Below are 27953 nucleotides of genomic sequence, written 5' to 3'. Positions count from 1 at the left end.
GCACTTAGCTGCTTAGTGATTCACGCTGAGGCTGAAATGTCACAGAGACACGCAGGACAGTTGGCCCTGAGAAAGAGTACCACCGCCAATTAAAAGCCTCAAGCTCAACATAAAAAGCAGAGCGACACAAACATAAAAGCCAACGTGGTAGTGTAACCTCATTAACTTTGCCACGGAATGTTTCGGTCCCATTTTTCCTGTTGCTTTAACATGTGACAGTGAGAAACACTCCCTTGGATGATGCCCTGTTCATCATTATGCTGCAGTGAGAAATAGAAAACGTAGCATGATAATGATGGCTTGGCTACCTTCTCCTGAAATCGTCCTTGCAAACCCTGGATCATTGGCACCGATCATTTGTTAAATGACTTCTTTTCATTTGGTGTAGAGAGGTTTCCAGTGTAGGATCGTTGCTCACAGACTTGAGCCAACATTAGCAGACTCATGCCACAGAAATTACCCTCATATTAAAAGACAGAACATATGAAATCTCTGAATATGGCAATTTGCTAAAATGTTATATTAGAATTATGCCTCTGCGCCAGTGACCGCCGTGGCCTGAGGCACTGTTTCTCCGATGTCCTTCCATGCGTTCGTCCCATTCTTGTGAAAGCAGTATCTTAAGAACACCTGGGGGGAATTGAGGAAAATGTCTTGTCCTTGATGCTCTATATACAGTTAACGATGAACAGGTATAATAACACAAAAGTACCGATGTGTTTGTCTCTTAAATATGACTCATGGGAAAATTGACACAAAGAAAGTCATTAAAAGTAAATTGTATGAGAAGCCACGCAAAAAGGATGAGCAATTAAACTGATGTATGTCGTGGAGTGCATCACTTTGCATCAACAGTATCTCATTATTGCATTTCAAAAAGTGTTTTCAACTATTTGTTTTAGGCTTTGAATTGTTTCATAATGGTTTCCCATCACTGTATAATGTTTTGACCAGTTTGTGTTGCTTTTTTAAAGTATGTAACTGCCCCCATGTGAATTCATTTTTTGTTGTTGTATTGTTTTGTATATATGTGTCTGTCTATCCCCCCCCCCCCCACCAGACGTCCCCACAACCCTGCCTCCATCCACCACTCCCCCCCTACATTCCATCCCTCCTGATCCTACCGCTCTATTAGGCACCCACGTCTCAGTCACTGGCAACGGAGGTACAGTACCACCCCACGCATCTCCACAGCCACCTCAGCATGCTACTGTATATTCCCGCTTCCCTCTTACTTTTATGTTTCCTCTGTCCTATTACTTACAGCTATTTCTCTGCCTTAAGCGTCAGTGTTCATGCCTCATGTGGACACACTGAGACATGGAGACACCGAAACCTGGAAAATATCGGATGATAAACGTGCTTCCTCGGACAAATTTCTTTCCTTTTTCTTCTCCCTTTAGGATTGTAAACATAAACTGTGCGTCTTTTTGATGGACAATGACATGCATGTCTATTGAAATTGAGCAGTTTTGTGTTTTTACATTAAGGACATTATTAAGTCCTAAGTCTCTTAGACGCTCTAGGTCATTGTATTCACAAAGAGTCTAGCTGTTCAAATACACAATCTACTGTCCCCTTGGCATTTCAAAGAGTTCAGTACTGCTGTGCCCTGAAACCTCAAAGAAGCAAATGTCATGTCCAACTGGAAATGTCTGGCCACTGGAGATGTCTCGTCATGACTCCTAATGCTGTGTTCAAACTTAAAGAATTCTGACTTGAAAAGCTCCTTTTCAGAGAGATAACACAGTAGCCATCATGCAGGCATCTTACTGCTTGTTGGTGTTCTTAGAGAATCTATTTCTGTGTGATACAACCCGTAAAGCATTATAATATATAACGTTTGAAAAGGGAAAAAAAGAATATGAATGAAAATGAAATGCTGGGGAGGCATAACATACTCATGTCTTCTCCAATTTCAAGCCCCTCTCATCCTTGCAGAGGCTGATGACATAGATTTAAACTTTAAAGTGAGTGATGTGCAGTATAAATTAAATCATCTCCATCCTTAGGCAACCAATGCCATCCACACAAACCATTTTTCCCGTAATAGTGTTAATGCCTCTAGGACATCTTTCAATGAATCTCTTGACTCAGAAACCCCACAATTTGGACCCTAAAGGTTTCGAGTGGTGGTCTGGTTTGTTGGAGGTATGTTTACCCTTGGAGGTTGAATGTCACTTTTCGCCTGAGGAAGCAGCTAAAGCTGTTGTAGAACATGGAGGGATACCAGCTACAACCAGTTTACCTCTAGAGAATGTTTGCTGCATCTTGGAAATGGTGTTAGAGTGACCCTTTGTGTATACGATCCCTCCAAGTCTGAGCCAAGAGGTCACTTGTGCCTGTCATGGCAGCAACCCAAGAACCCGCTGGTGGTCTCCAGAAAGATGTTCTCAAAAGGGATAGAAATACTGCTGACTTGGGTGATGAAAGGAACAATTTGAGGAACTTGAGAATGCTGCCAACACAGTGGAGGCACAGTTGAAAGGCTTTGGAGAAGCCTTGCCGTTCCTTATGGTGTAGGTCACTGAGGTGGTCAGAAAGCCCTGCAGTTATAAAGTGACAGATTGATGGAATTCACCCTGAGGTGGTGAAATTTCTGAATATTCTGCTGTCATGGTTGACCTGCCTGCTTGGAGGTTGGGGACATTATCTATGGAATAACAGATGGATGTTGGTGTTCCCATTTGTATGCCTCCATGCTGGTGACAGCCATGGCCGGAGGCATTGTGTTTTCGGGTTGTCCGTTCATCGGGTCCATTCTCGTGAACGCAAAATCTCAGGAAATCCTGGAGGGAATTTCTTCAAATTTGGCACAAATGTCCACTTGAACTCAAGGATGACCTGGTTCGATTTTGGTGGTCAGTGTGACCTCACGTCTGTCCCATTCTCGTGAAGCGTGGGCTTTAAAAACAAGTATGATTATGATTCCCTTGGTGTCTTGTGGGGTGATACATGAATATAAGTGCTTGGACAGCTGTTATGAGCAATCCGATCTTGTATATCGTCGAAGTAGCAGCTCTGCTTCGTGCTGATAATGTAGTTCTGTTGTCCTCTTATGCAGCTTTCGATTCAAGAATCGAAAGCTGCCCCCGCCCACAAAGATGTCCCCCACTGGAGGTGTTCCAGCATGTTCAACTAAACTAGCTCTGCATTTAACGGCGGCAGTTAAGTTGTTTTGGGCAAGGTGCATACTGGAAATCTCTCTGTGGAGGCTCTTTAGTACAACCGACTGGGAGGAGACCTTGGAGCAGACAGACATACCGGGGGAATTACATGATATACATGTAGAGCCTCAAATGCTTTAGGAGGAGCTGGAGACTGTGGCTGAGGAAAGGGATGTTTTGGCATCACAGATGGAATAGATGTCACAAACCTTTAATATAATATGAATCTATTTCCCCAAATGATATCTGTATGATTGAAACATTTATTCTTGGTGAATGTACAATTTATGTGATTTTACATCATTTATTTTAAGATTTACCTTAATAATCCAAAGGCAACAAATGTACTATTGGACAAACACCTAAGAAAGAAAAAGTTGAAAGAACAATTGTTCTGTTGAATTGCAGTTCGTCTAGTGATTCTGTCTTTTTTCGTACTGCGACACGGCAACAATAATGCTGACACAGCGCCATGTCTGCTACAGTAAAGTGATGTGTCAATCAAAGTTTTTGAGTGACATGTCAATTTAAAACTAATATGCTGTGATAAGCTGTATGCAAATACATATTCTTAAAGTTGTTTCAAAGTTGTTACAAGACTATGTAGATATTTCACATATAATTAACACAGTATTTTTTCTCGTAAAACTAAATAGTCCGACGAAATAGTATTAATACATAAGATTCAAGACACTGATTACTTCTCTGTGTCTTACATTCTCTGCATTCCTTTCTGGAGTTCTCTCAAGCAGCTTCCTTCATTTTCATTAATGTGTCTGTTTTCTATAGATGTAGCAGAGTTCACCTTCTCTGCCACCTCATAGTGCTTCACAGTCACATTCACTCAGAATACTTTCCTCTTATCACTGCTGCTTTCTCTAAATTTCCATCTTTAAAGTCCTTCAAGAGTCTCGACTCCCTTTCTACCTTTCCTCTGCTGCTTTGCTTTCCGTCGAAGCTTTTGTTTCACTTGTCTCTCTCTCAACCACTTCTTGTCTTCTACCCTCACACCTTGTTGGATATTCCTCATCAGCATGTCTCTGTTCTTCTCTGATGCTCTGTTTGTGTAGTGCAGAGACACAAGAGAAGCTGAGCTTCTTAGTGTATCTTCAGGGAATCTAAATATCAGACTCCTTCTCTGTGTCCCCAGTCACAGGATACTACACTATCTGCTTACATGTGTCTGCTTGATTTATTACCAGGTCTTTTCACAGGCTCTGCATGAAAGCAAACAACTGTGGAGCTGTACCAGCCCCATGACGTTTTGTCTTTTTAATGAAGTTGTCTTCCTGTACAGATGAAATACACAGTGTAGGTTCAGCATTACAGCATTGTATGCAGAATATTAGCATATTATATATCTGATGAGCTCTTTTAGGTGCACCTTTCTCTGTTCCGTCATCTTTTTTATACTTGCATCTTTCCTCTCTTGCACGTCATCAGCACAACTGAGGTTGAGGCTTCTTCAAACAAGAAACGGTTTGAGAGAAGAACAGAGAAGAGATAAGCAGTTGGTGTTGAAAATAAACAAAGAAAGAAGATCACTGTAGATGTACAGTTTATTGGTTTTCATTGAATGGATCTGTAACATTCAGCAAAAGTCACACCATGAGTGTTGCTTTGTGTGTTCATTGTATTCCTATTGTAGCGCGAGGCCTGAAATATCCCCGTAACTACATCAGCAATTGGAATTGGCAATTTTAGATTACGATATGACAAATACCCCATGGCAATGTAGAAACCGAGTCAAATGAATGATTTCAATGGTGTAATTCAGTTAAAGTTGATTTCTGTGTGGATGCAGCCACCTGCCTTATTTTCTCCATCGCCTTAGATATACAGCTTCAGCCTGCTGTTACTGAAACCTTTAGTTGAATTCATTGGAGATTTTTAAATGGGGAAGAAATCACAATAAATGCCAATACTCCTTCGCCATCATTACACTCAACCAGTTGGGAAAACAGTAAACCATGTAAGATAAAAATAAAAATATTTGATCATGGACAGTCTACGTGTGCTAAAGCCTCAATTATACTCCCAAACGTACTCGTAATCTGACAGCTGCCGACGCCATGGACACCATCCACACATACCACATCGTCACAACAAATTGGCGGTACACAGACAACTGCACAGAGCCTGCATGTACACCCTCCGATGACGACATTTACTCTGCGCACCCTTGCGTATTTGCGGAGGCGGAGTGTATAACTAGCTTCAGTCTCCCAGACTTTCAGAGTTAAGACCTCAGTTGTAATTGAAGTGCTATTGCATTAGACGGTGACCACATCATTACTGTTGTGTTGCGGGAAAGCAGACGTGATTTTGCGGGACACATGAGCAAGAGAGAAATTACAATTACTAGGCTATAAAGATATTGATGATATATTAGCTCACTCCTCTTTGCCAAGTGGCTTCAGAAAAAAAGTGATGGCAGATTTTTCTTTTCAAACCAATCACAGTTTCTGTGGGGGAAAATATTTTAATTTAGGAAAGAAACAGCATTGCTACATAGCAATGACTGAAAACTATTTTTTTTTCTCCCTGTAGTTAGCAATCGCTTGTTTTCCTCTCAGTAGTTACAGGATTTAAGATTTTGTATCTACAAAAAATTGTTAGTGGTAAATAAAATGATTTTCCAATGATAGCTTATTTTCTGTTTATTTTTCCTGACTTAGTGGCAGTAAGTATTAGTGGGCAATACAATAATGCACCAATGGAAGCATTATTCATGCTTTCAGGGATATTTGTGAATAAATACTTCATACTGTAGACTCAGCGGTTCTAATGCTAATTTTAATTTGGCGGTAATCTATGCCTTTAATACAAACTGTTGTCGACCTTTGGGGTGTAGTGTAAAGATATGCAAGCGATTCCTCTGTTTTATCCTCCGTACTGTATAATGCCAGGACTGATGCATAACTGCGGTCTGTGATTCACTTTATTAATGAAGTGCTGGCAGGTATGCCCAACACACACACAGCTTCAATGGCCCAGCCAGCCTTAATGGCTGTAATAACTCTTTCGCTAAGTATCAGAGGTCTATGCAATGTCATCAGATCCCCCCTCCCCACGAACACACACACGTCCCCCCCACCCCCACCACCGAGTTCTCTCAAATTTGCCAAATGCTCTTTCGTGGCTTGCAAATTAGCTTTGACCTTGTGTAGCTGAAAGGTTGAATCGTGCACGAGGGTTTCTTTGGTGTTTCAAATATTTACGATTCACTTCTCATAATCAGCATTCGTGTGGCCAACCCCAGACCCTGTAGTCTCAAAATTGCCGCAGAAAAAGGGCCCACTGCAGAGGAGACAGCAATTATTCATGCCTAGTGTCTATGCCTGTGGAGAGCAGAGAAAGACTAAAATAATACCCGTCTACCTCCTGGCAGAGGAAGAGTTCTCTTTTCTTTGGTCCATTTGTTGTTCCTTGAGAGGAACAGAAGACAGAAGTAAAGAATTGTACCAACAACCTTAATCAGAGCACATACTATAACATGGAATACATTGCTAAAGAATTAAAGATTGGAGCAAGGGATTGGTTAGGGTCCCTCTTCAAGTGAGTGCTGGCCGAAAAGCTGCATATGAACAGTAAAACAGAAGCACTCGTACCCTGTTTGCCGTACTGAACATTTTTTATTTAAGATATTTTCATATATTTGAGGGTTAAAAGCAGTGGCAGGTGAACAGACATCCTTTGTTCAGCTCTTTATTTGGTCGGAATGATTTTCAACAGAAGAGGCTGGAAAACATCAGCTACAGTACAAATGGAAGGGCATACGGTACAAGTATACAGAATAAAACAACAATCTAAACGTTGATTGCCAAGTACAAAACATCTAATACTAGCTAGGTATTTTGAAATCGTCCACCACCAAATTGCACATCTTTCACGTTTAAAAAAAAAGGCAAAAATGTTGAGTTTATTAGAAAATTTGCAGCAGCGAAAAATCAACTGAAGATAATGAGACCGATTACTCAAATTCCTTTAATAACATGCTTGATAACGTACATTTTAGGCAGACTGTTGAAATTACCCTTTCAAATGATTGAGGTATTAAAGGGGAAGGTTGAACTCCGCAAGTAATGTTCTATGTCTTTAACCCCACTTGCACCTATTTGCTGCTTCAGACCGAGGACAAACCTTTTGTGAAAATGAAATTAGGGAGGGGACAATTTTCATTGCTTGGAGGGAGTCGTAACTGCTTTATTCCATTGCTATTGATCTTGTTTTAAATGGAGGGACCAGGTTAGGCCATAGGATGAGCTAAAGACATATATTCTTGAGGGCAAGTATCCAGGGCAGCTGGTTGGTTCATGTGCTTCAGCCAGAAAGGCTGGGTTCGGGTTGCAGCAACCCCAAGGGGGTGGAATGGTTAAATATTGAGCACTACCTACCATCTTCTCTCCATTTTCTCTTCCACTCTCCAGCATAAAGCTGAGGAGCACAGGAGGAATTAAAGCATAATGCAAAGGTCTTTCCACTTATTGCTGGGCAATTATTATTGATGGCATGTCACTTTAACTCGCTTTGGGGAAGAATTATAGCAACAATTTGGAACAAAGTGTAGAACGGAAAAAGTGCAATCATTACATCCTGGGGCTGGTGTTATGAATTACTTGTAATAGCCCTTCTATTCATTAAATCTCAATGGCAGGGGACACATTCAGCAGTCTTCAAGAGGCACTCACACACACACACACACACACACACAGTTAAGGTAGTCTAACTTTCATTTGTTGACATGAAGTTGTATTTAGCCTTTTATTCATTTTTCTCTGCTTGTCTCCCTCGGGGGGTTGCTGAGCTTGTTGTGGCAACTTGCTTCCTCCAGGATCACTCATTGCAGTGTGGGCGAGTTCTGTTCCCCTGCTCTTGCTCTGCTGTTGGCTCACGCTGTGCAATTCTTCCAAGCTAACCAGCAGCACAATGCACTTTATGTATCTGAAAATCAGCAAGCAATATATTTATGATTAAGTTACCGCAAATGAGTAACATTGGTGCCGTTGGTCATCTCCCTGCCTTGCTGTCTTGAAGAGGTTATGGATTTTTGCCGAACATAGAGCTGCTTTGATACATTGATTATTGGATGCAACTTAATGAATTCGTATGATTAATTAGCTTGCTTTTCTTATAACTTCACGCTGTTACCCTGCTGACCACAATTTATTTTCATTCTGAGAAGACAGAAGGAGGTTGTTGAATATTCAAGATAGTGTCCAAGTCCATGTGTGGGCTTTATTGAATGATTAGCAGAAGTAATTTGTTTTCAGAATCTAATTAATCCACTCTGACCCAGCAAGTAACAATGTGCAGGAAGCACACAAACACACACACACACACACACACACTTGTCTCTGTTACGTCTCCTCCTTTCTGTCTTTTTGACTCTCTCTCTCATGCATGGGTGCCTGCATTCAAAAGTGTATCCACATGTGTCTTTCAGCCCTCTTCTACAGCCTCCAGGGACTCTTTCTTCTTGGCAGTAGAGCCAGCATTAGATGCAGATTGGTGAATTTCCAGTCTCAGCCAAAAAGTTGGGCATAATTGACTCATCGAACGAGTGAAGTCTGCAGGCACTTTCCAACACTCACTCCTTAACTTCCATTCTGTTTGCAGGCACCTCTTTCTTTTGTCTTTAACTCTTAACTTACCATTATTACAGCAGAATTGATGCAGAGTAATATGTTTCTCTTTATGTTTCACTCTAAATGATGTAACATGCCGGGTTAAGCCATTCGATGCGAGGCGTCAAGGTTTTATTTAGTTTTTGGTCACAGTTTATTTGAGGTAATCAGACTGTATCTTAGGCAACAGTCACTGGGCCTCATTCAGGAAGCAATATTATACAAGAACATATTTCCTCTTATTTTTGTTTTTATCCTCAACTTCTTTTTATTTTGTTAGATTCACCAATGTTTTCTTTTTTTTTTGCTCTTCTCTCAGGTAACAGAAAATTTGACAAGTGGTCAAGAGCAAGATAAGAACACAAATTGTTCATCAAACGCAATTACAAACCAAGACAAGTTACGAGACAACTTTAAATAACTTGAATATCATAGAATCAAAGCCAGATTTTTATATGTTTCAGAGTAATTCAAATAATTAGATTATCAAATTATCTGATGATTTGAGATTCAGATAATCAAACCAAGCAAGTCAAACCTGTTGGTACTCAATGCAGTACATTTACATCTGTGTATTCATTTGTTACATTTGAAGTTGTGGAAGCAATATTTAATTCAAGCCTGATGTTGCCATACATATAAAATACTGATCCCAGTGATTTTGACACAGTGAGGCAGATAGCTTATTAGTTAAACACTGGTATCGGATCGGTACTCGGTATCGGTCGATACCCCAGAACTGAAAGAGTCTGATTGTGATGTGATGCCTAGTGATGACCTGATTGAGGAAGGAGGTCGGCAGATTTTTTTTTATATGGACTCATCATTTCTCTCCAGCTGAGTTATTGATGGAATATTTGAGCTTTCATTTGAATGGATAATGTTCCTTTGCTCCGAGGGCGTAGGCTTGGTCTCAACATGGGTGGGGACACGTATTAAGCGGGGGGGATCTTTGTGCATTATTACCACAATGATAAATGTGAATTGATTTATGGACCTCTGGACTTCATTACCTCATATGTGTTTCAGAAAGATTTCTGCTCATGTTCAGAAGTGTCTTCACATTGAAAACATGAATCAGCTGATGAAATGATCACCACAGATAGCAGTCTTTTTAATGGCTGTCAGTTTAAAGTGGTTTCATGTCATTCAGAGACAGAGAGATGGTGGGCTGTTTAGGAAATAATTACCGAGGTCTCGTTGACCTCAACGCTGGCTACAACTGATCACACCAGATCATACCATACGCAAACATACACCCTTGCTTTGCACATCATTTCCAAATCCATATACCACCTTTTTGGTACCAATCTCGGACTAATATACCGTAGTTTGTATAGTTTTGTCAAATTTCAGTCATGAACAGTGAACTGTTCTCGAAGTTTGACTTAAAACACATGCTTTTATTTTGGTATGCAGTAGGCTTCACATTAGTCTCAGAAATGTTATTATAGGAATCTATGTAATTCAATAATATGACACCATATTTCCATTCCCGGCCTTCACACGTCCTCTTGAAAAACCACCCAGTATCACATTATCCTTTCACTGTGACCGCCGTATGGAGCCAGGATCAGCGAAACAGATCAGATGAGAAGTTAGTGGGGCAGTTTAAGAGCAACAGTTTTGGTTCAGTCCGGGCCAAGCAGTGGCTCACAGAAGCCATGAACCCCTTTAATATATTAAACAAGCCCAACTCGCAAAGCCAGCCGACAAGGAAGGTGTTATAAATATTAAAAGAGGAGTTTGCTCTTCCACGCTCTCATATTAAATCGCAGAGAGAAGAATGTGTGTGCCCTTATTAAAAGACAATGTGTTCTGGACCCATTAAATGTATGACCCTCCCTCTAGATCCGTCTTCTTTCCTTGTCCTTCTTGCTCGAACTGAAATTTTTGCCTTTTCCTGTCCATCATCTTTCATTTTCTTTTTCTGTGTGTCTTCATACGCTCTTGCTGTATTTTTCTCCTTCCATGTGGACCAGACCAGAATGCAAAAGATTGCAATAGATGAACCATGTTTTGTATTTAGACGTTGTAGGTTGTGATGAATTTATGCCACCGGATTCTGTTGCTTCGTGAGTATCCAGTTGATGGAATACTCCTCGGGAAATTCAACCTTCTGTATCAAATACTCTCCCCCAGTTGGCTTGAAAGATGCCTTAATCGACTTAGCATTGGACTCCTATGACTGCAGAAAAAACAGAGATACCGTCATTTTTATTCAATTTATTCAACATTTGAAACCTTGACGTTACCCACCTACATTACCCACAGTTCAACTCCACCACTGACAGATCAGAGATTCTGGTGTGTTATGCTAGCAGCAGCTAATGTAGCCTTGAGCTGCTAGCCTCAAGGAGAAATGAGGAGCGAACCACAGTACAGAGTTCGAGTAAGCTCACTTACTTCTAACTCCACACCTCCGCAACTTTCATTTTCAAACTTGAAGTGTTCAGCACTAACCGACGCTGATTCAAGTTATACAACGTTTTTCACAAATAGTCCTCCTTGAGACCTGTAAACTGACTTGGATGGCATCACAAAGCATCAAAACATCCATAGAAATGCATCAGCTTTCCAGCCATTTGTGAAACTGTGAGTGTCTATGAACTGACTTCACTGGCTATCCTGTAGCAGCAGGACCAGACAACACGCTCTTGAAGTGTCAAGGCGTTAGACTTATAGCCCAACCTCTTCAACATGGCACCAGCATATTGCATGGCCAAGCTGTGTCGTACTCTATAGGCAGACATATGACTGCCATGGCTTGTTTGTGCTTGCACTGGGTTGAAACAGCCGGACTGAAGCGCAGCAGCAGGACAGTGAGTGTGTGTATGATGGTTTAAAAAAATACACTCACCGTCCTGACAGATAGAGGTGAAGAGACACAACCATGTGTGGAACTAAACGCAGAGTCCTCACCCTGCTGGACCGTGCCGGGGGAACATTCCTCTACTCTCTGCTCCACTGACCAAGCAGAACTGCAGCACAGTGAAACCACGCCACGCACGCCTGTGTGTATCGGCGTGTGTGTGCTGGTATGAGTGTGTGTTTGTCCACTGGGAGGCGGTGAAGTGTGACGGCCTGGTCACTCAGGCCATGGAGAGTTATGGAGCGAGAGCAAGCCAGCTGTTCAATTTGGCCACATGGGCGGACACTGAAAGAAAAGGAGAACACTGAAGAGAAACAGTGTCAATACGAGACGTGTGCTATATGTCTAAACCACCTTTCTGTCACTGCTTAGCCTGCTCTGACATTGCCGTATTCTAGCTATCACGAGCCACACATACATACACAGAGTGACAGGGTGGTATATGGCATGCCCTGGCTCTCGGAGGAGGATAATGAGATGAGTGCTAATTTCTCAGGTGTCATGGACTGATATGAATAATACAGGCTATCCCATTACCCATATCCCCCATCGCTGTCAACTTTTTTCATTTGCCTACAGTGGACACCATCAGTGCCATGTCCTCCCTCTAAACTTAAATAACCTACAAGCCAGACTTTGTGGAAAGAGGAAGTTGAGGTGAATAAAGGAAATAAGCAATTTTTTTAAATGAAGGGAAACCTTTGATGGGTTTTTACATGAGGCGTGAATAGGCACATCTCCACTCGTTCATGACCTGTAGCAACTCTCCAACACCCAATTCATTTGCCGAACAACAATCCTTCCTCGCCAAGACACAGAAAAAGATTGATCTTTCCTTTTTTTTATTCCTGTGTGATCATTTATTTACTGTGTACTAGTCGTCAACTGCCGCCCTGGTTTGCATGTTGGGGACTCCTGCAGCACCGTGGGGGTGATCCTGAATTATTCACCTCTTTTTTCCTGAGCTCCTCTTTCATTCTCTTTTTCCTTCATTTTTCAGGGCGAATGTGTGTCTGCCTGTAGCTCCTCTTTGTGTCAATGTGGTGTCCGTCTCTCATGCTCTCTCTCTGTCTCTCTCTCCATTTTATTATTCTCAGAGAGCGAGGCAGCTCTGTTCCGACTGCGTGATGTGAAAGGAGAGAGGAATGACAGCAGCTCATTAGAGCAGGAACGAGGTGGAAATAATCTTTTTCCTCCTTGCTCTGTTTTGTATCGTCTGTCTTGCTGTTCCTCTGCCCTCACTCCGTTACCTCACCAACCGGCGCCTTCATCTGCTCTCTTTGTTTCTCTCTCTTGTCTTCCCTCAGATCCCAATGCTCTGGGGCAGCACGGCACTGACCATGCCTTGATCGGAGGAGTGGTGGCCGTGGTGGTCTTTGTCACCTTGTGTTTAATCATTGTTCTGGGAAGATACCTGGCCAGGCATAAAGGTAAAACCACAGTGGAAAAGACCTGAGTCTCTCGAGGCTCATGGAACTGGTTAAGCTTGTCCTACTTCTCCAATGAGACATCAAAGTCCCGCCCCGATTCCCAAATTACAAGTGTGTGACATACCTGCAGTGACTGAAGGCTTAAAGGGTATTTTTCAACCTGGACCCTATTTTCCAATGTGTCTGTGTTGAACTGATTAATAGGGACAACAATTTCTGAAATTGGTCTTGAGCGAGAGCATTGTAAATGTCAGCCGCTCATAGGATGCAATGTAATCCGGCTGGGGCAAGCTGCCAGTGTCATTTACGTCCACTAAAGGGGCTTTTTTTGTTGTTGCCAGTGACAGGGAGCGATTTTTATCATAAGTGTCTGACGTTATAGAAAGAGTCTTGCTGTGGATTCCAATGCATCCCGTATTTATTTGAGCCAGAGTAAACTGATAAAGTGCCGCAAGGCCGAGGAGCTCAGGAGACTGGTGGTGTTCCTGTGGGGGCTGTGCCCTTATGCCCACAGAGGAAAAATGCAGTAAAGAGTGTGACCTTTTGCTGCTCGGTATTCAAATTTGACAATGAGACACCGAGACCAGCATTTGGACACAATAACAAAGAGACCTGGATCAAGCAAAAGATAAGGGAAAATGCTTTACTTCTCTGTAGCTTCCCTTACAACATGGTCAGACACTTATGAAAACAATTGTATCCAGTCAGTGTCGAAAAAGTAAACCGCTCGCAGATCGTTTCGCTGCTGCCAGTTACAGTGTTGTCCCCTAATACTGGACCAATTTCAAAAAAGGTTGTCCCCATTATTCACTTGAATATAAAAACATGAAAATAAAGGGTCCACGTTGACAACCACCCTTTAATAACCTTTTAGTTACCCTTTAAGTCCTGCAAACATTGATGGACATGTGTCTTTGATGTGTCAGACTCATTTGGTTATGATCTCAGATGTGCAACAGGCAGGCTAATGATGCATGGTGACGGGGAGATCGCACGATTGTTACCGCTCGGACGCTTGTATTCACTGGGCAGCAAACCAGAAAGCCTTGCAATATAAAGGTAATCAATCAAACAGTGAATCAGCCTGGAATCTCGTCATTGAAGCGCGTAAAAAACATGATCTTCTCCCGCACCCAGCTGAGTGGCTAATTGCTGGAATTAGATATAGTCACGACAGAGGTAAATATAGTACTTTCCACACCATTAGCCTACATCTCAGAGGTAAATATTCTCCATTTGTCTGACAGTTTTTGTGAACTTTTCAGACTGTAGAGGCTGATGAAATACAAAGCATGTTAATAGCGTTTTGAAATAAGATAATTCAATTGTGTTTCTTTTTTAAATAAACTGGATTTAAATTCACTCCATCATCCTATTACATACAATGTGTGTTTGATAGTCAAACCTCTTGTGACAAACAAGGATCTTTGTGGTTCTTAATTGATTAAAACATGATGTGATAATATTTAATAATACAGAAGCTAACAGATAAAATGTAGTTGTATTTTTATGAGCAAGAATTTTGACCCGGTAAAGGATCTGGAGCCAAGGTTATGAAACACTGTTGGTATATTTACTGTTTGCCAAGTGAGTTCCCGAACTTAAATCACTGACAAGTAATTAGTGGATGAAAAATGATTCAGATCCTTAACTGCAGTAAAAGTACTAATACCATACTGATGAAATAATCCACGACGGGTAAAGTCCTGCATTCAATCCTTTAGTCAAGTGTGTTGTTATCGGCAACATGTACATTAAGTACCGACAGTAAAAGTACCCATGCAGTAAAATGTTCCCTGTCAGTGTTTTTCTGTGATATCTGATGTTTCAGGATACATATTATTTCTGCATTAATGTGTATGTTGCATGATTTAAACTCCTTTACATACTGTTGGCTAGTTTAAGCTACAGCAATCATATTACGTAAGATCGTCTTATGTTTGTTGTGTCAGTGCAGTGCATTATATACCTCTGAGGTGTAGTGGACTAAAAAGTACAATATTTACCTCTGAGATGTCGTAGAATAGTGTTTAGTGGTGGATTGAAAACCACCTTTATACCGCCACCTAGCATCTGTGTCGGGAGTGATATCCGGCCAATCCAAAGACGAGGATTGTAACCAACGTAAGTGATACAATGACTGGGTCCGCCCACTTACTATCAGAAAGTACAAACACTCCTGAGCGAGCAGGTGAGAGCTTTGCCAGCAGAAGAGCGGTGATAGAAGTGGTGCACCAGGGGGCGCTCCTCGCCCTCAAAGCATGCTTTTCTCCTAGCGGGCTTTGCAGAGATGTTCTGCGCGAAGTGATGTGAAAGCGCTCGCAGAAGTAATTACTGACTTTGATTTTGACATTGATTTGCCTTCATATTTAAGCCTCGTCTGCCATCATTGAGAACAGTAAAGTTGTTTGTTGCCGCAGGTTTTTTACAAACCTACTCTCTGCTGTATTTGCATATATTGTGCTCTCCTAGCCGCTCATCATTATGTCTATGAATTATGTAGCATTACTGATGTTGTCTTCAGATGTGTTTTTCACCCCCAGGCAGTGAACTCCATGCAGGGCTGCTCGATATTTGTTTTTCTTGACATAAGTTTGTTTTTTGTTTCCTCAGGAACGTACTTGACAAACGAGGCTAAAGGGGCGGACGACGCGCCTGACGCCGATACAGCTATTATCAACGCTGAGGGCAACCATGCACACGCGGAAGAGAAGAAAGAGTACTTCATTTAGACTGCAGAGGGAGCTGTGCAGCTCGCTCCTTCCCCCTCTTTCAATCTCTAATCAGTTTTTTCTCTCTGTCTCTGTCTCTGTCTCCCCCTTTTCTTCTCCAATTCTGACCACTGCCCCCGTTGTGTCAACAAGGAACCCGCAGGCAGTCCACAGACAGAGAAGTTCTTTCCTATTATTGCCTTTTTTCTATCTTTTACATCTTCTTGTCCTTTCTTTCTTTCTTTTTTTCTTTCTTTTTTTGCCAGCCGGTTTTCACAGGCAGCTTGCTGTTGCTGCCGACGCTGTCCCCTCTCTCATCATTTTCCTCGTCTTTGATATGAATGCCTGGAAGTCTGTATAACTACCATGACTGCTTCTTACATGAGCCCTTCTGCATCTTCTTTCCTGTTTCCCCTCCAAGCAGGCATCCAAACACACACGATATCCCCTTTGTTCACACACGTTCACAAACGCGTATCATATGTCACATCAACACGGTGCCTAAAAATACAGACGCCATTGAACTTCTGTCAATGCCTTCATGTATCGTCTGTCAGTAGCAATGTAAATGCTTTGTAGATGGGTTCACTGGACCATTATTTCATTGATTAGCTTACAGCTTTTGATTATACATTGCGTCTTTTTTATTTGAATGAAGATCTTTGCTGTTTACGCCTTATACATGTCTATCACACTGAATATGGTACTTTTAGATCCACCTCCCCCCCCCCCCCAACCCCATCCCCTCTAATTAGACTTGTAATTAACCCTTTGTGGCATGTCTTTAAAAAAAATATATATATATATTTTTGATCCCATTTTTTGGGGCGCTTGGGGCTCCCTGACACAATATCAATCATAAAATGTATGCCACCCCCCCCCCCCAAACTAGATTTGGGTGTGACTACTCAAGGCAAAATTATGCTACGAGGGTACTGAAACACCAAGGTTTTGTCTTGTAAATATAATAAGTGGAATAAGTCAAACAAGCAATGTATGGATTTAGAAAGAGTTTATTTTGACAATCCAAACAATGACTATTAGAAAATATCAAAGAAATGAAATTACCAACACTGTATGTACAAAATCGACATACAAAACATGTAAATTCATTTGAAATGAACGTATTAGAAAAATGTTCAACGACGTATTTCATTTATTTCCCCCCAAAATATCCAATCTGTTTGTACAATGTTTGTGTATGATGAGCTGGCAGGCTTTAGGAGTCACAGGTGAATATTCCTAAAACGTTTTATTTATCCAAAAATGAACGCTATAGAATATATAGAGAATTCACAAAATATGCAACAAAGTGTTGGACCCATGAAAGAGGTCAATCTGCTTGTTTGAGTTTGTGTGGGTTAGGGTTTGAATCAGTGACAAAGAACACATGTCCTATTCTGTCCTATTCACAGTCCAGTCATGTGAACACATGTCCTATTCTGTGTGGAACCTCAAGAAGCAGTTATTGCTGGATGTGAAGCAGAGGTGGACATCACATTTCTGGCACTTGGCTTTTGGTGTACCTCTGCACCCTGGTACTTTGCATCTCCCCTTCTTTTCAACCATTATGATCCAGTGGGCTGTGGCATCAAGGCGCACATCAGGGACTGGAATTGGAGCAGCAGGTCCTCTTCTCCTCTTTTTCTCGTGCTCACCAGCAATTGTGGAACTGGGACGACCTTTCCTGCGCACCAGGCTCTTTCCACTCCTGCACAGGCCTTCAGCGATGTATGATTTGAAGGTGTAAAGCCTCATTTGTTCCTTCTTCGTCATTCCGTTCCCTTCACAATCTCTTCGGTAAAGCAGCCAGGCGGTCACAACGATTAAATCCAAAAAGTGGAACACCAGACGGTGGTACCATTTTTTTGATCTGATTTTTGTGCGGTACAGTGCAATAAGGGAGTCAAGAAGATCCACTCCACCCATATTCTTATTGTAAATCTTCACCACAGCAGGGCGGGGGACTTTGAGGAGCATCTTCTTCTTGCGATCCCACCTCTCAACCTCTGTGACTGGGTGGGCTCCAGTGTAGTCACTCAGAATAGTGACTGAGCGGTTATCATACCATTTGACAACATGCAAGGTGGTTTCTCCAACCATGGCCATCTTCTGCTGAAAGGATCCACGTCCTGTTCTCTTCAGCTCAGCATCGCTCATCAAGCTGACCCCTGGTAGTCGGTTGCAACGGACAGTACCAATGCAGTGAATTCCCTGTTGTGCCAGTGTGAGCACAAGAGGGACACTTGTGAACCAGTTATCAAAGAAGAGCTTGTAATTCTCTTGCTTGGGTATAGGCTGGGCCAGGCGGAGGACCACATTGCCGCTTGCTCCTATATCTGCCAGCTCAGGGGGTTGCACAACTCTTCCTGTGTAGATTTCAAAGTTATGGGGGACACCGTCGGAGCCAGCCAAGACGAGTATCTTATACCCCCATTTCTTTGGTTTTGATGGCAAGTATTGCTTGATCCTGTGTCTTCCCTTGAATGGAACCATCTGCTCATCAACAGCCAGATTCTCGCTCATTGGGATGGCCGTCAGTTTGGAGTTTAGATGAGTAACCAGTGGTCGGATCTTATAGATTGGATCATTTTCCTCCTGCCTCTCTTCATTGCTATTAAAGTGCAGGGCTTTTTTGATGGCCTCCCATCTATTGAGTGTCATTGTATCGGCTACCTGGGACACTCGGCAGGACTTGTTCCAAAACATGCGGGTGCCTGGTAATCCAAACAATGACATGTAGACCACAATACCCAGGAACTGCTCCAGTTCCAGGGTATTGAGGTTCAGGGGCTTGTTTGGGTCACATTGTATGGCATATAAATTTGATTGCCCTACAATATCCTGAAGAATGTCTTCAGAGAAAAAATGCTGAAAATACTTCAGGGGGGACATGATATCATTCCAAATGTTACGGCCCTGCCATTCTGGGTGAGCATAGAATGCATTGTGGGGTGTTCTCCACCGGGGTAGGCGTGGATTTTCAACCTCTACTATATCTTCATCCTCATCCTGATCCACAGACTCACTGTCACTGTCATCAGACAAGCGTTCTCCTAAAAGAAAAGCACAGATTTGAATGTGTCATATTCAAAATGAATGATTATGAATGAATGACACACATTGTTCTACTGACTGACCCCTGACTGACCCCTAATATCCTAACTGTCTGGCAAACCTGTTTCAGGGATCCAATCTTCCTGACTCTTTTCAAGCTCACTGTCCTCGTTGTCACTGTCATCAAGCTCACTGTCCTCACTGTCAGAGGGAACGGTCCTAGCTGCTCGATCCTGAACTTTTCGGCCATAAAATGTTGCTGTGTCCATTCCCTGTCAATATCAGTAGTTAGTAAAGCAAACACATTGACTATGGTCATGATTATGCAGCTGGGCACATCTCCACACTACAGCATGATAGCCTGAACTTACGGCATAGTGTTGCCCTGAGGTAACGAACAAATAAACACAATTTTAGTGAAGAAATATTTACACAATAAGTATTTAAACTGTCAAAGATACTTCTTGACATAGTCATGGTCATAGACAATTTTTTTTATGAAGTTATTTCAATTTAAACAGGTTAAAAAGTTAGATTTATCTTACCGGTTTGTGGCACTGTGTCCCATGCAGCTTGGCAGCCTGAAAAGAATGCTTCACCCCAAGATAAGAGGCCACACCCACTTTGGGTCCTCATTTGATTGGACACAGACATATCTGGTGACATCATAGACATTGTTTTTCTTTTTAAAAAATTAAAGGGGCAGTGTAAGGTCCACAAAGGTAGCTTGCTGCTGGACAGCAACAGTATGCCATGGAGGGTTAAACAGTTGACCCTTGTAAGATAAGAAGAAGGTTTTGTGTAACACTGTAGCAAGGTTGGTCAGATAAGTGTGTAGTATGATTTTCATTATTAGGGTAGGGGGTAATAAAGGGTAGTGTGGTATTGTTTAGAGCAGATAATACACACAGATGCTAGATGAAGCATTCCATCAAATAAACTCAATCATGTGTATAAAACCATTTGCTAAATCTGCTGTACTTTTGTCTGTATATTCTTGCACTGTCGAGGCTGCAGTTTAGTGAAACACCAACACCTTCAGTGTCCTCTTGACAGCTTACAATAGTTTGTGATTCACATAATGGGTTCAGGTGTACAGTAATAATTAATCCCCTCTCTCTCTCTCTCTCTCTCTAAACGCTGTATAAATTGTACTGAAAGGATTTTAGCTCCTCGCTTTAAATTACATTTTCTTTAATGTTTATGTCATATTGAAATATTTCTACGGCTTAAGGACCCTGTGAAATGTAAAATGAACCATTAAGAGTTAGTAAAATAAGTACACAGTTACTGTATGAATATAGATATTTACTGTTTTCTTACGTTGGTTACCTCTTGTAAGCTTGAGGTCCTGGCAGCTTTTCACAGTGGATTGTATACACACTTCTGTTCATTTACTGGCTCATAGACAAACATCCAATCATATTCATATTTTATACACATAGTGATAAAATACATTTGACTAAAACACATTATTGTTCATATTTCCACCTCCAAATTTCTGTTCAACAAGCTTCAATCTATTTAGTTCAATTGTATGTACCACCAACATGTCATGAACTCCCTACTCTCAAACTGCATAACTGCTCCACTTATTTTCACTTTGTCGCTTGCCATGAACTGAACATTGATTTCCATTTCATGGGGCCTTCAAGCAAAAAAAAAAAGAGAAAAAATGTAAAATAGTGTGAGTGCTGGGTCATGGATCCCCTTTCCAAAACTAAAAACTGAAGACAAATAGAGAAGCACAAACATGTCTGAATGAGGAACTGTGTTCCTTTGCCAACAATTAGATTGCCTTGGGAATGGTTCTTCTATTCAAATGGGTAGTGAAAAGATGACAAGGCTGTCTTTGATTCAATTCTAAGGGGGGGGGGGGGGGGAATACAGTGCATCTTTTTGAAAATGTAAGCTAAAACATGTTTTTATTAAAATATTGTAATAGTTTTGGTTTAAATGGTTCCAATCTCCCCGCTGTGTATTGTGTCTGCTAAAATGTGGTTGATTGTGAAAATTGCTGTTAAATTCTGGATTCCTACAAATTTGTATATTCGCCACTTTATCTATTTACTTTACTTTTTCATTGCATTATCCTTATTGGAAAACTTTTAAACAAATGTATTTTGTTTTGGCACAAGGCATGTATATAATGGGTGAAAAGTAAACCACATTAGCATGTTTTTGTTTGGTTCATATTTTTATTCATTTGAACTGAAGTTATTTCAGAGAGAACTACAATGAAAGTATGTTTGTAACTTAATTCTGGAGAGCAGTGGTTCCTTGTGTTGGTGGCGTGCTCTTGGGTGCTACAAATCGGAAGAATTCGGTGTTGTAATAGATGTGATTCACAAAAACAGAGAAATTACAAAACTGAACAGAAATGGAAAATGATCTGACTCCCCCAAATCCTTAATATACAAATTTGAATTGAAAAGCATTCAAGCATACATTGCCTTCGCGTTGGAGGCATTCAAAGTTGCACACACGCTTCGACAAACATAACCTTGTGAACAACTTCTGTTTCTTTTCATATATCCCTGCCATTTGTCTTTCATCAGTTTGCAGGATTTTGGCTGATTTACTCTCCTGTGAAAGAGCGACAAACAATGTGGCTTCTGAAACTAAAGACTTAAAAGGCAAGGCACTAATCTACTAAGATGGAGCAAATTATTACCAAGGGCAATAAAATAGTGGGCCCAGCTGTCTCCAATTCAGTGGCCAATTTACAACATTATGCAAATAAGGTCAGCAAGTAAGGTCTTTCTCTATGTGTCTCCAGCACTGTGTTGGAATCACAAGTTGGGAATCACTTATCACCACTGATGTAGAATTTAGGTTGCATATTACATTCAAATATGTTTTAAAAATGCAAAAGCTTTGCCACAGTTTCCATATTTTATCATTTTAGAGCACTTCAATCAATATCCCACGACAGTTTGTCTTTAGCATCACCACGTTCCGGGCTAAAGCACTCCAGACTCTGGTCTCTGGAAATCTTCTGTATCACAGACTGTACTTTTATCACAGTGATGTAATGTCTTTTTTATTTTTTACTTTTCTATCTAGTTCTTTTCATTGTGTCTTAATCGATGATGGTGTCAGTCACATTTTTTTTGTTGCTTTACGCCTGCGTATCAATCTTAGAAATAAGAAGAGTGGACGAATGGATCTGTTGATTCTGAAGTCGGCCAAAAGCAGATTGTTTTGTATTAAATGAACACTCATAAATAATCAGGTCTGCAGTGATGAGTTGGTGTTTAGAAATGAAACAGGTGCCATTTACTGAATTATGCACTCTGACTAATTTGATGGATATTACTTAGTAAATGGTGAAATGTCTTTTACTTTTGTTGTTGTTTTTCTTTCTGAAAACCATATGTAAATATTTCTTTTGACATGGCGGTAATGAGCTAATTTGTTGCAAATGGCTTTTTATGATGGTTAGACCAAACCTGATTTGATTTGTTTTTGGTTTGTTAATCTAACAGCCTGGCACATTATGAACTATCATAGTGAGTGACATCATTGGGTCGGTTATTAGTCGTATTTCTTTTTATGTTTTCGGTTGAAACAAAGCTTTAAACTTGTTGCCTCCTTGCTTTCCAACATATACCAGTTTGGTAAATATCCCCTACATCATGGGCCTCTAATTTCATCCTGGCGGCAAGACCGTGACAGCGCTGACGTAGCCGCAGTGCCATTTTCATATGGTACTAGTCCATTTAATTGACTTGCCTCTGTTTTGTTTCCTGGCTCCAAACAAACCCACTTTCTTTGACTGACGGTGGGAGTGGTGCAGCTGAGATGACTTATTTATGCAGATCGAGCAGTGCTCACAATTTTGTGAAAATGTTTAATATTGGCGGTTGCGCGTAACAGACTTTTACAAAATCATGTATGTGTGACTTTTAATCGTATGTGTGTGTTCCACTATTAGGCAACGGGAAGTAATGGGAAAAAAACATTTTAATATAATACTAAGTTACTGTCGATGTTGACCAAGTGCACTCATATAATTATGTTGTATGATCATCATATCACAAGATTTCAGTGTACCCTGAAATTTAAATTCAGCTTTAAAAAGGGACATCACAGGATGCTTGGATGCATATTTTGGGAGCTGCGCCTCCAGTTTGGTTCTCTACCCTCCTTCTGCCTGTTTCTTTAAAAAAAAGGGATGAGACAAGCTAATGTGATCATTGAAGCTTGTCCAAACTCCACCTGATGACTGCATTATGTATTCATCCCGCTACAGCCTTTTCACCACAATGCACTGCCCCAGGAGCACAGCCCTGGCCACAGCATATTGCAGTCAGTCGGGCACACGCGCATGCAATTTTGCTCAAGTTTGCGCAAGCAATTGTCTCCAGTTTCAGGAAATTAGATGCCCATATCAACTAAAAATACCAACTCTAAATCCCTCATTAAAAAAAGGGATGAATATGAAAGAAATGGCCTCTTTTGAGTCATATTTTTTCACTGTATCGGTTTGCATTTGGTTTTAACTTAAAGGTTTTGTTCTCAACAGCAGTGATAATAGCAAGACATGTCCCGGTCCGGTCGTATCTCTCCTCCTCTGACCCTTCATATTCTTTGTACAGTTTGGTTTCAGCGCATTTCATTGTTCATCTGCAATATTGAAACTAGAATCAACCAGCTTAGTCTCCATATTGTCACAACGATGACAACAAGTGACACAATCACATGTAGAGATGTTTTTTCTTTCTTTTTTATGATTATATCACTTTCTTTTGTTTTGCATCTCAGGAATCTATTTCATTTAGATGTTGTTTTGTTTAGTTTTCTGTCTCAAAGTGGGGACTTGTGAGCACTTCTCACTCTGCTACTGTAGTCTCTGAATGCTGACACCATGTGTTTGTTGAATTTAAGATTATCGCAATGTTAATAAAGTTATTCAGTGATTCTTCAGTAATTCTCTCATCTTGCTGTCATTGGGATTTTTGACTTAGGAAACCGATTTTTGATATGATGGCTGACTTGAAATCCTGACATTTATAAATATGCTGCAAATAATCACACATTTCAAAAATGATAGAAGTTGTGTTTGTACACAATGTTATCTTATATTAGCTGATGGTATGTAAGCAGTTCAATGCTTTTACCTTCTATCATAATGTTTTTCATGTAGCAACACTCAACTTTATGTATATCAGTCCTCAGATGAAAGGAGTTGTAATGCATTATCACTCACAAAATACAAAATATCCACAGTGAAGATCAGGATTAGAGCTAGACACTTTAATTAGCCTCTGATGTACCTTAGTGAAGTAAGGGGTTTCATATCAAGCCGTACTGAGAGGGCTTGATTCAATATATAGCACAGTAATGAAGGTGTTTTTCTCCCATTGTCTGTGGGATTTATTACATTTAATTTAGAGGTTCGTTCTGATGTATGAAATCAAAATTGTGAAATAAATAGAAACACAAACATCTGTATGAGCCTGATTCTATGTTTTTGTATCATTGTTTTCCTTCTGGAAGTCTCTTAACCTTGGTGTCTCTGAGTTGAGAGATAAGCACCGATGACGCACTAATACTGCTGCTTTGGAAGTGTCTGACTGTTCCATGCGGCGCACACTCAAACAATCAAACGCAAACAAGCAAACACATGCACAGACATGTTTATGCAAAAACATGCATTGTATTATGGTGCCATAATAGGATCTATATGTATTCACTTCAGTACTTTAGGGTTTAGGGTGTTTGAGGGTGCTCAGCATATGCCTATGTCTGGCGGTGGTAAGGTGAAAATTCTTTAAATCTTGACCATGTGACTTCCATAATTTCTGCTGGAACAGCATCAGGAGAGTGAAGGATGGAGCACAAATCTGGTACATGAAAATCTGAAAGGGGAGAGACTACGAAAGCTGGAAATGAACCAGATAGGAGGGAGAGGTTTCTGTTTCAGTGATCGAGAGACTTGGTGGGGAGGGGAGGGGGGTGTAAGTAATGGCAATAATATGTCTTGTTAGACTGAAGAAAACAGCTGCAATCAGCCCGCCTGTCAGGAATAACTGCAGCCAGGAGAGGGTTGCATTTCTGCAGATGAGATGTGATTCTTCTGCTGATGAAAAGTGAGGGGTGAGTGAAAAACTCAATTACCACTCAATCTATCAGAGCAACTTTGAGAACTGGGACAGAGAAGCTAAAGGATACCAGACATCAATAATGTCAAGCAGATTTTGCAGCCAAGTGTTTGCGTTCCCTGAGGAAGAATGATGTCCCAACTTTCTTAAATGAGCAGAAAGTTCTTTGTTTGTAGAATTCAGGTTTTGTTTGATGGTGCAGAAGAATAACAGGACAGATGGAGGGGACAGGTGGGATGACAGGCAACAATAGATGTGAGGCAGTACAGTGAATGAATAGGATGTAACAGTCCACTGAGCTGCCACAAAACCCAAACCCACCACTGTATTTTTGTACGCCTATGTTCATCACTGTCAACATGATGCCTCATGGCCAATCACACCCTAAATGTTGGAAAACTTTCTGCTGTAAAATTACTGGTCGAGAGTTTGCTATTAAGCCACTTTACAAGTTACAGTATCTTGACTTTACCGGAGAAATACAGTAACAAAATGTAAAGGAATTTGTCAGCAGTAAAAAAGAAACACTTGACCGGGATCATAGGAGCAAGCGTTATGACTCCCAGAATGCATTGCTTTCACAGCAAAATACAGTATAAGTATAAGAGTATAGGTTACTGTTAACATTTCACTGTAAATTTGCATCACAGTGTAATACCAACGTGATATCACATAACCATATTACCATTTTCAAACTCATTGCTGAGAAAACCAAAAGCCCTACAGCCAGAGACTTTAGACTTTCTCCAAACACGATCTTTCAGAACTTATTTTTCTTTTCTTGCTCTAGCTTATTTTACTTTCTGCGATAAATATTGGATTTGTCAACATTCAAATAAATAATCAATGCATTCAGATTGATGTGGTCACTCAGTGATTTGCTGATAAGTGATTTGACAATCATTCGAAATGTCCCAGAGCAAAACAATCAGGATAGAATAATGTTATTTATTGATATTAAATTTAAGGAAGATGACAAAATATATTCCCCTTAATCGTCCTGTTTTGTGCAAAAATATTGATTGTTGCATTCATTTAGGTTTGTCAGTGCAAGACTATTTTTGAATGAATAATAGCCAAGCAGCAAAATGACAACATGTTCATGTCGACCTTTTTGATACAAAGCTGAAATCCAAAAACACTGAAATATGACTGAGATCAGTCATCAGTGAAGACACGTAGCTCAGGTTTTCATATAACTTAATGACGTGAATGTTCACTGTTTGGGCGATAAAGCACTTTGGTGCCCTTTGGTTTATCTTCAGGAGAGAAAGAAGAGAAAGCTTTATAAAGGGAACAGCAATTAGAAAGAAGGAAGCAGATGGATGTGCTGGGGAAAAGAGCGATAACTGATACAGTAAGTCTCCATCTTTGAAGGCTGCTTCACAAAGGGCTGTTTAAGATGAGTGGTGCCCCCGCCACACACACGGACAACCACACACACACACACATCTCGTTAAGTGTCCCTTTCTGAATGTGCCGAGCTTCACACCTGCCCAGTGCTGTCAGTCTGCCAGCTGTGAGAGCTGCAGCTGTCTTGAAGATATCAGCCACTCCATATGCAAATACCTTCCTGTTCTTTATGATGTGGATTCACTTGCCCACATCTCTGGTTGCCTCCTTTCAGGCCTTCAGTCAGAGCCATTTCGTTCCATCCCTCCATCAATCGTTCCCTTAATCGCTTTCCCTCCATTATATCACCTGCCCTCCACACAGGCCCCATAACTCATCTTCATTTCCCTCTTCATCCCTCCTCTGCAATATCCTGTGTTGCCAGATCTCCGTTTACTCTGCAGGGCGATTCACTTCAGAGGGATCGAACAGGAATTTCAGCAGAGATGTTTGTGGCCTTTGATGTTCTGTAATTGTGCTGACCATGTGTAGCCACAACCACACTCTCTCTCACACACACACACACACACACACATTCAATGGCCGGTTTGCTGTGCTGCAAGATTCCATCAGAGAGAATTTTTGCACAAAAAGCTTTGATGTCTACAAGCTTTACTTTGAAGGAATTTTCCCCACATGAGCCCATGAACACACAGAGTTCCTCAAACAACAGCTCTTTGACTTTTCTGAAGTTCAAGCCAAAGACCAGAGGTGATCAGGCAAGTGACCCTGAGTTAAGACTTTTTACAGACACGGCCGCCCCATGTCAGGGACACATGCAGGGACATACAGACCTCTTTCATGTGCTGTGAAAGCAGGTGTAATGTCACCATGCCAACCATCAATCAGTCCATATACTATGGCTTTTTAATGAATTATTTTACATACTATACTATGACTTTATTTTTACCATCATCTTTATATGGCATATCATTCTATAACTTTTTGTGACATGCTAGACGATGGCTTTTAAATGGTTTAATGACTTTTTCGATATACGATGATAAGACTTTTCTGGCATTCTATACTGTGACTCTTCACTTTTTTGACATGCTATTATGTGATTCTTTTTTTTTAACTTTACATACTATAGCTTTTTTTCTGAATATTATACGATACTATAATATTATACTCTAACTTTAAAAGAAATGTTGGTGGTTTTATGACTTCCATGGCTGTCATGACTTACGTTGCTCGGGAAAAGGAAGACACAAAACCAGTCACAATCGGCAAAATAAAGTTTTTATATTTACATGGAACAAGGCAAACACAAACAAGTAGTAAAACTACAAAGGAAAAGAAAGGGCTGGGGGATGCTGTTTAAAACAAATTATTCAATCCAGCAAAACAGCTGTGACTATCTTTACCTAAAAAAGACAAATACAAAAGTAAAACCTCACTAATTGAGCCTACTGAATGAAGACAGTGGAAACAGAACCCTAGTTAGATAACAGGAAACATTTAGAAATTTGAAATAGATTTTAAAAACGACCTACTAACTGTCCAGTCCTCAGATAAAGTGCCTCAATTGACACAGCTTGACACAACAGATGACACAGTGGAGAGCTGTTCGAGTAAGATCACAGCTGC

General features: G+C 40.8%; 2 protein-coding genes across 2 annotated transcripts in view; one reads left to right on the top strand and one right to left on the bottom strand.

The window, feature by feature from the left end:
• LOC306788414 (cell adhesion molecule 2-like) overlaps positions 1-16520 on the top strand; it is a 189018-nt gene extending 172498 nt beyond the window's left edge. The window contains exons 9-11 of the mRNA XM_079283948.1: positions 1061-1165; positions 12974-13096; positions 15710-16520. Coding sequence (XP_079140074.1) covers positions 1061-1165; positions 12974-13096; positions 15710-15828 — 347 coding nt within the window. The 3' untranslated portion in view covers positions 15829-16520. The remainder of the gene's footprint in view (positions 1-1060; positions 1166-12973; positions 13097-15709) is intronic.
• A 724-nt stretch (positions 16521-17244) lies between these two features.
• Positions 17245-19133, bottom strand: LOC306787996 (piggyBac transposable element-derived protein 3-like; the record flags this gene model as incomplete). Its single annotated transcript, XM_079283325.1, has 2 exons — positions 17245-18863; positions 18986-19133. The coding sequence occupies 2 exons, from the start codon at positions 19131-19133 to the stop codon at positions 17245-17247; spliced, it is 1767 nt and encodes a 588-aa protein (XP_079139451.1).
• Positions 19134-27953: the final 8820 nt, after the last annotated feature.

The sequence above is a fragment of the Melanostigma gelatinosum genome, assembly GCF_949748355.1.
Source record: "Melanostigma gelatinosum genome assembly, chromosome: 14".
NCBI classification, from domain to species: Eukaryota; Metazoa; Chordata; class Actinopteri; order Perciformes; family Zoarcidae; genus Melanostigma; species Melanostigma gelatinosum.
Note: the sequence above shows the minus strand (reverse complement) of the source record. Positions and strands in the feature narration are given on the sequence as shown.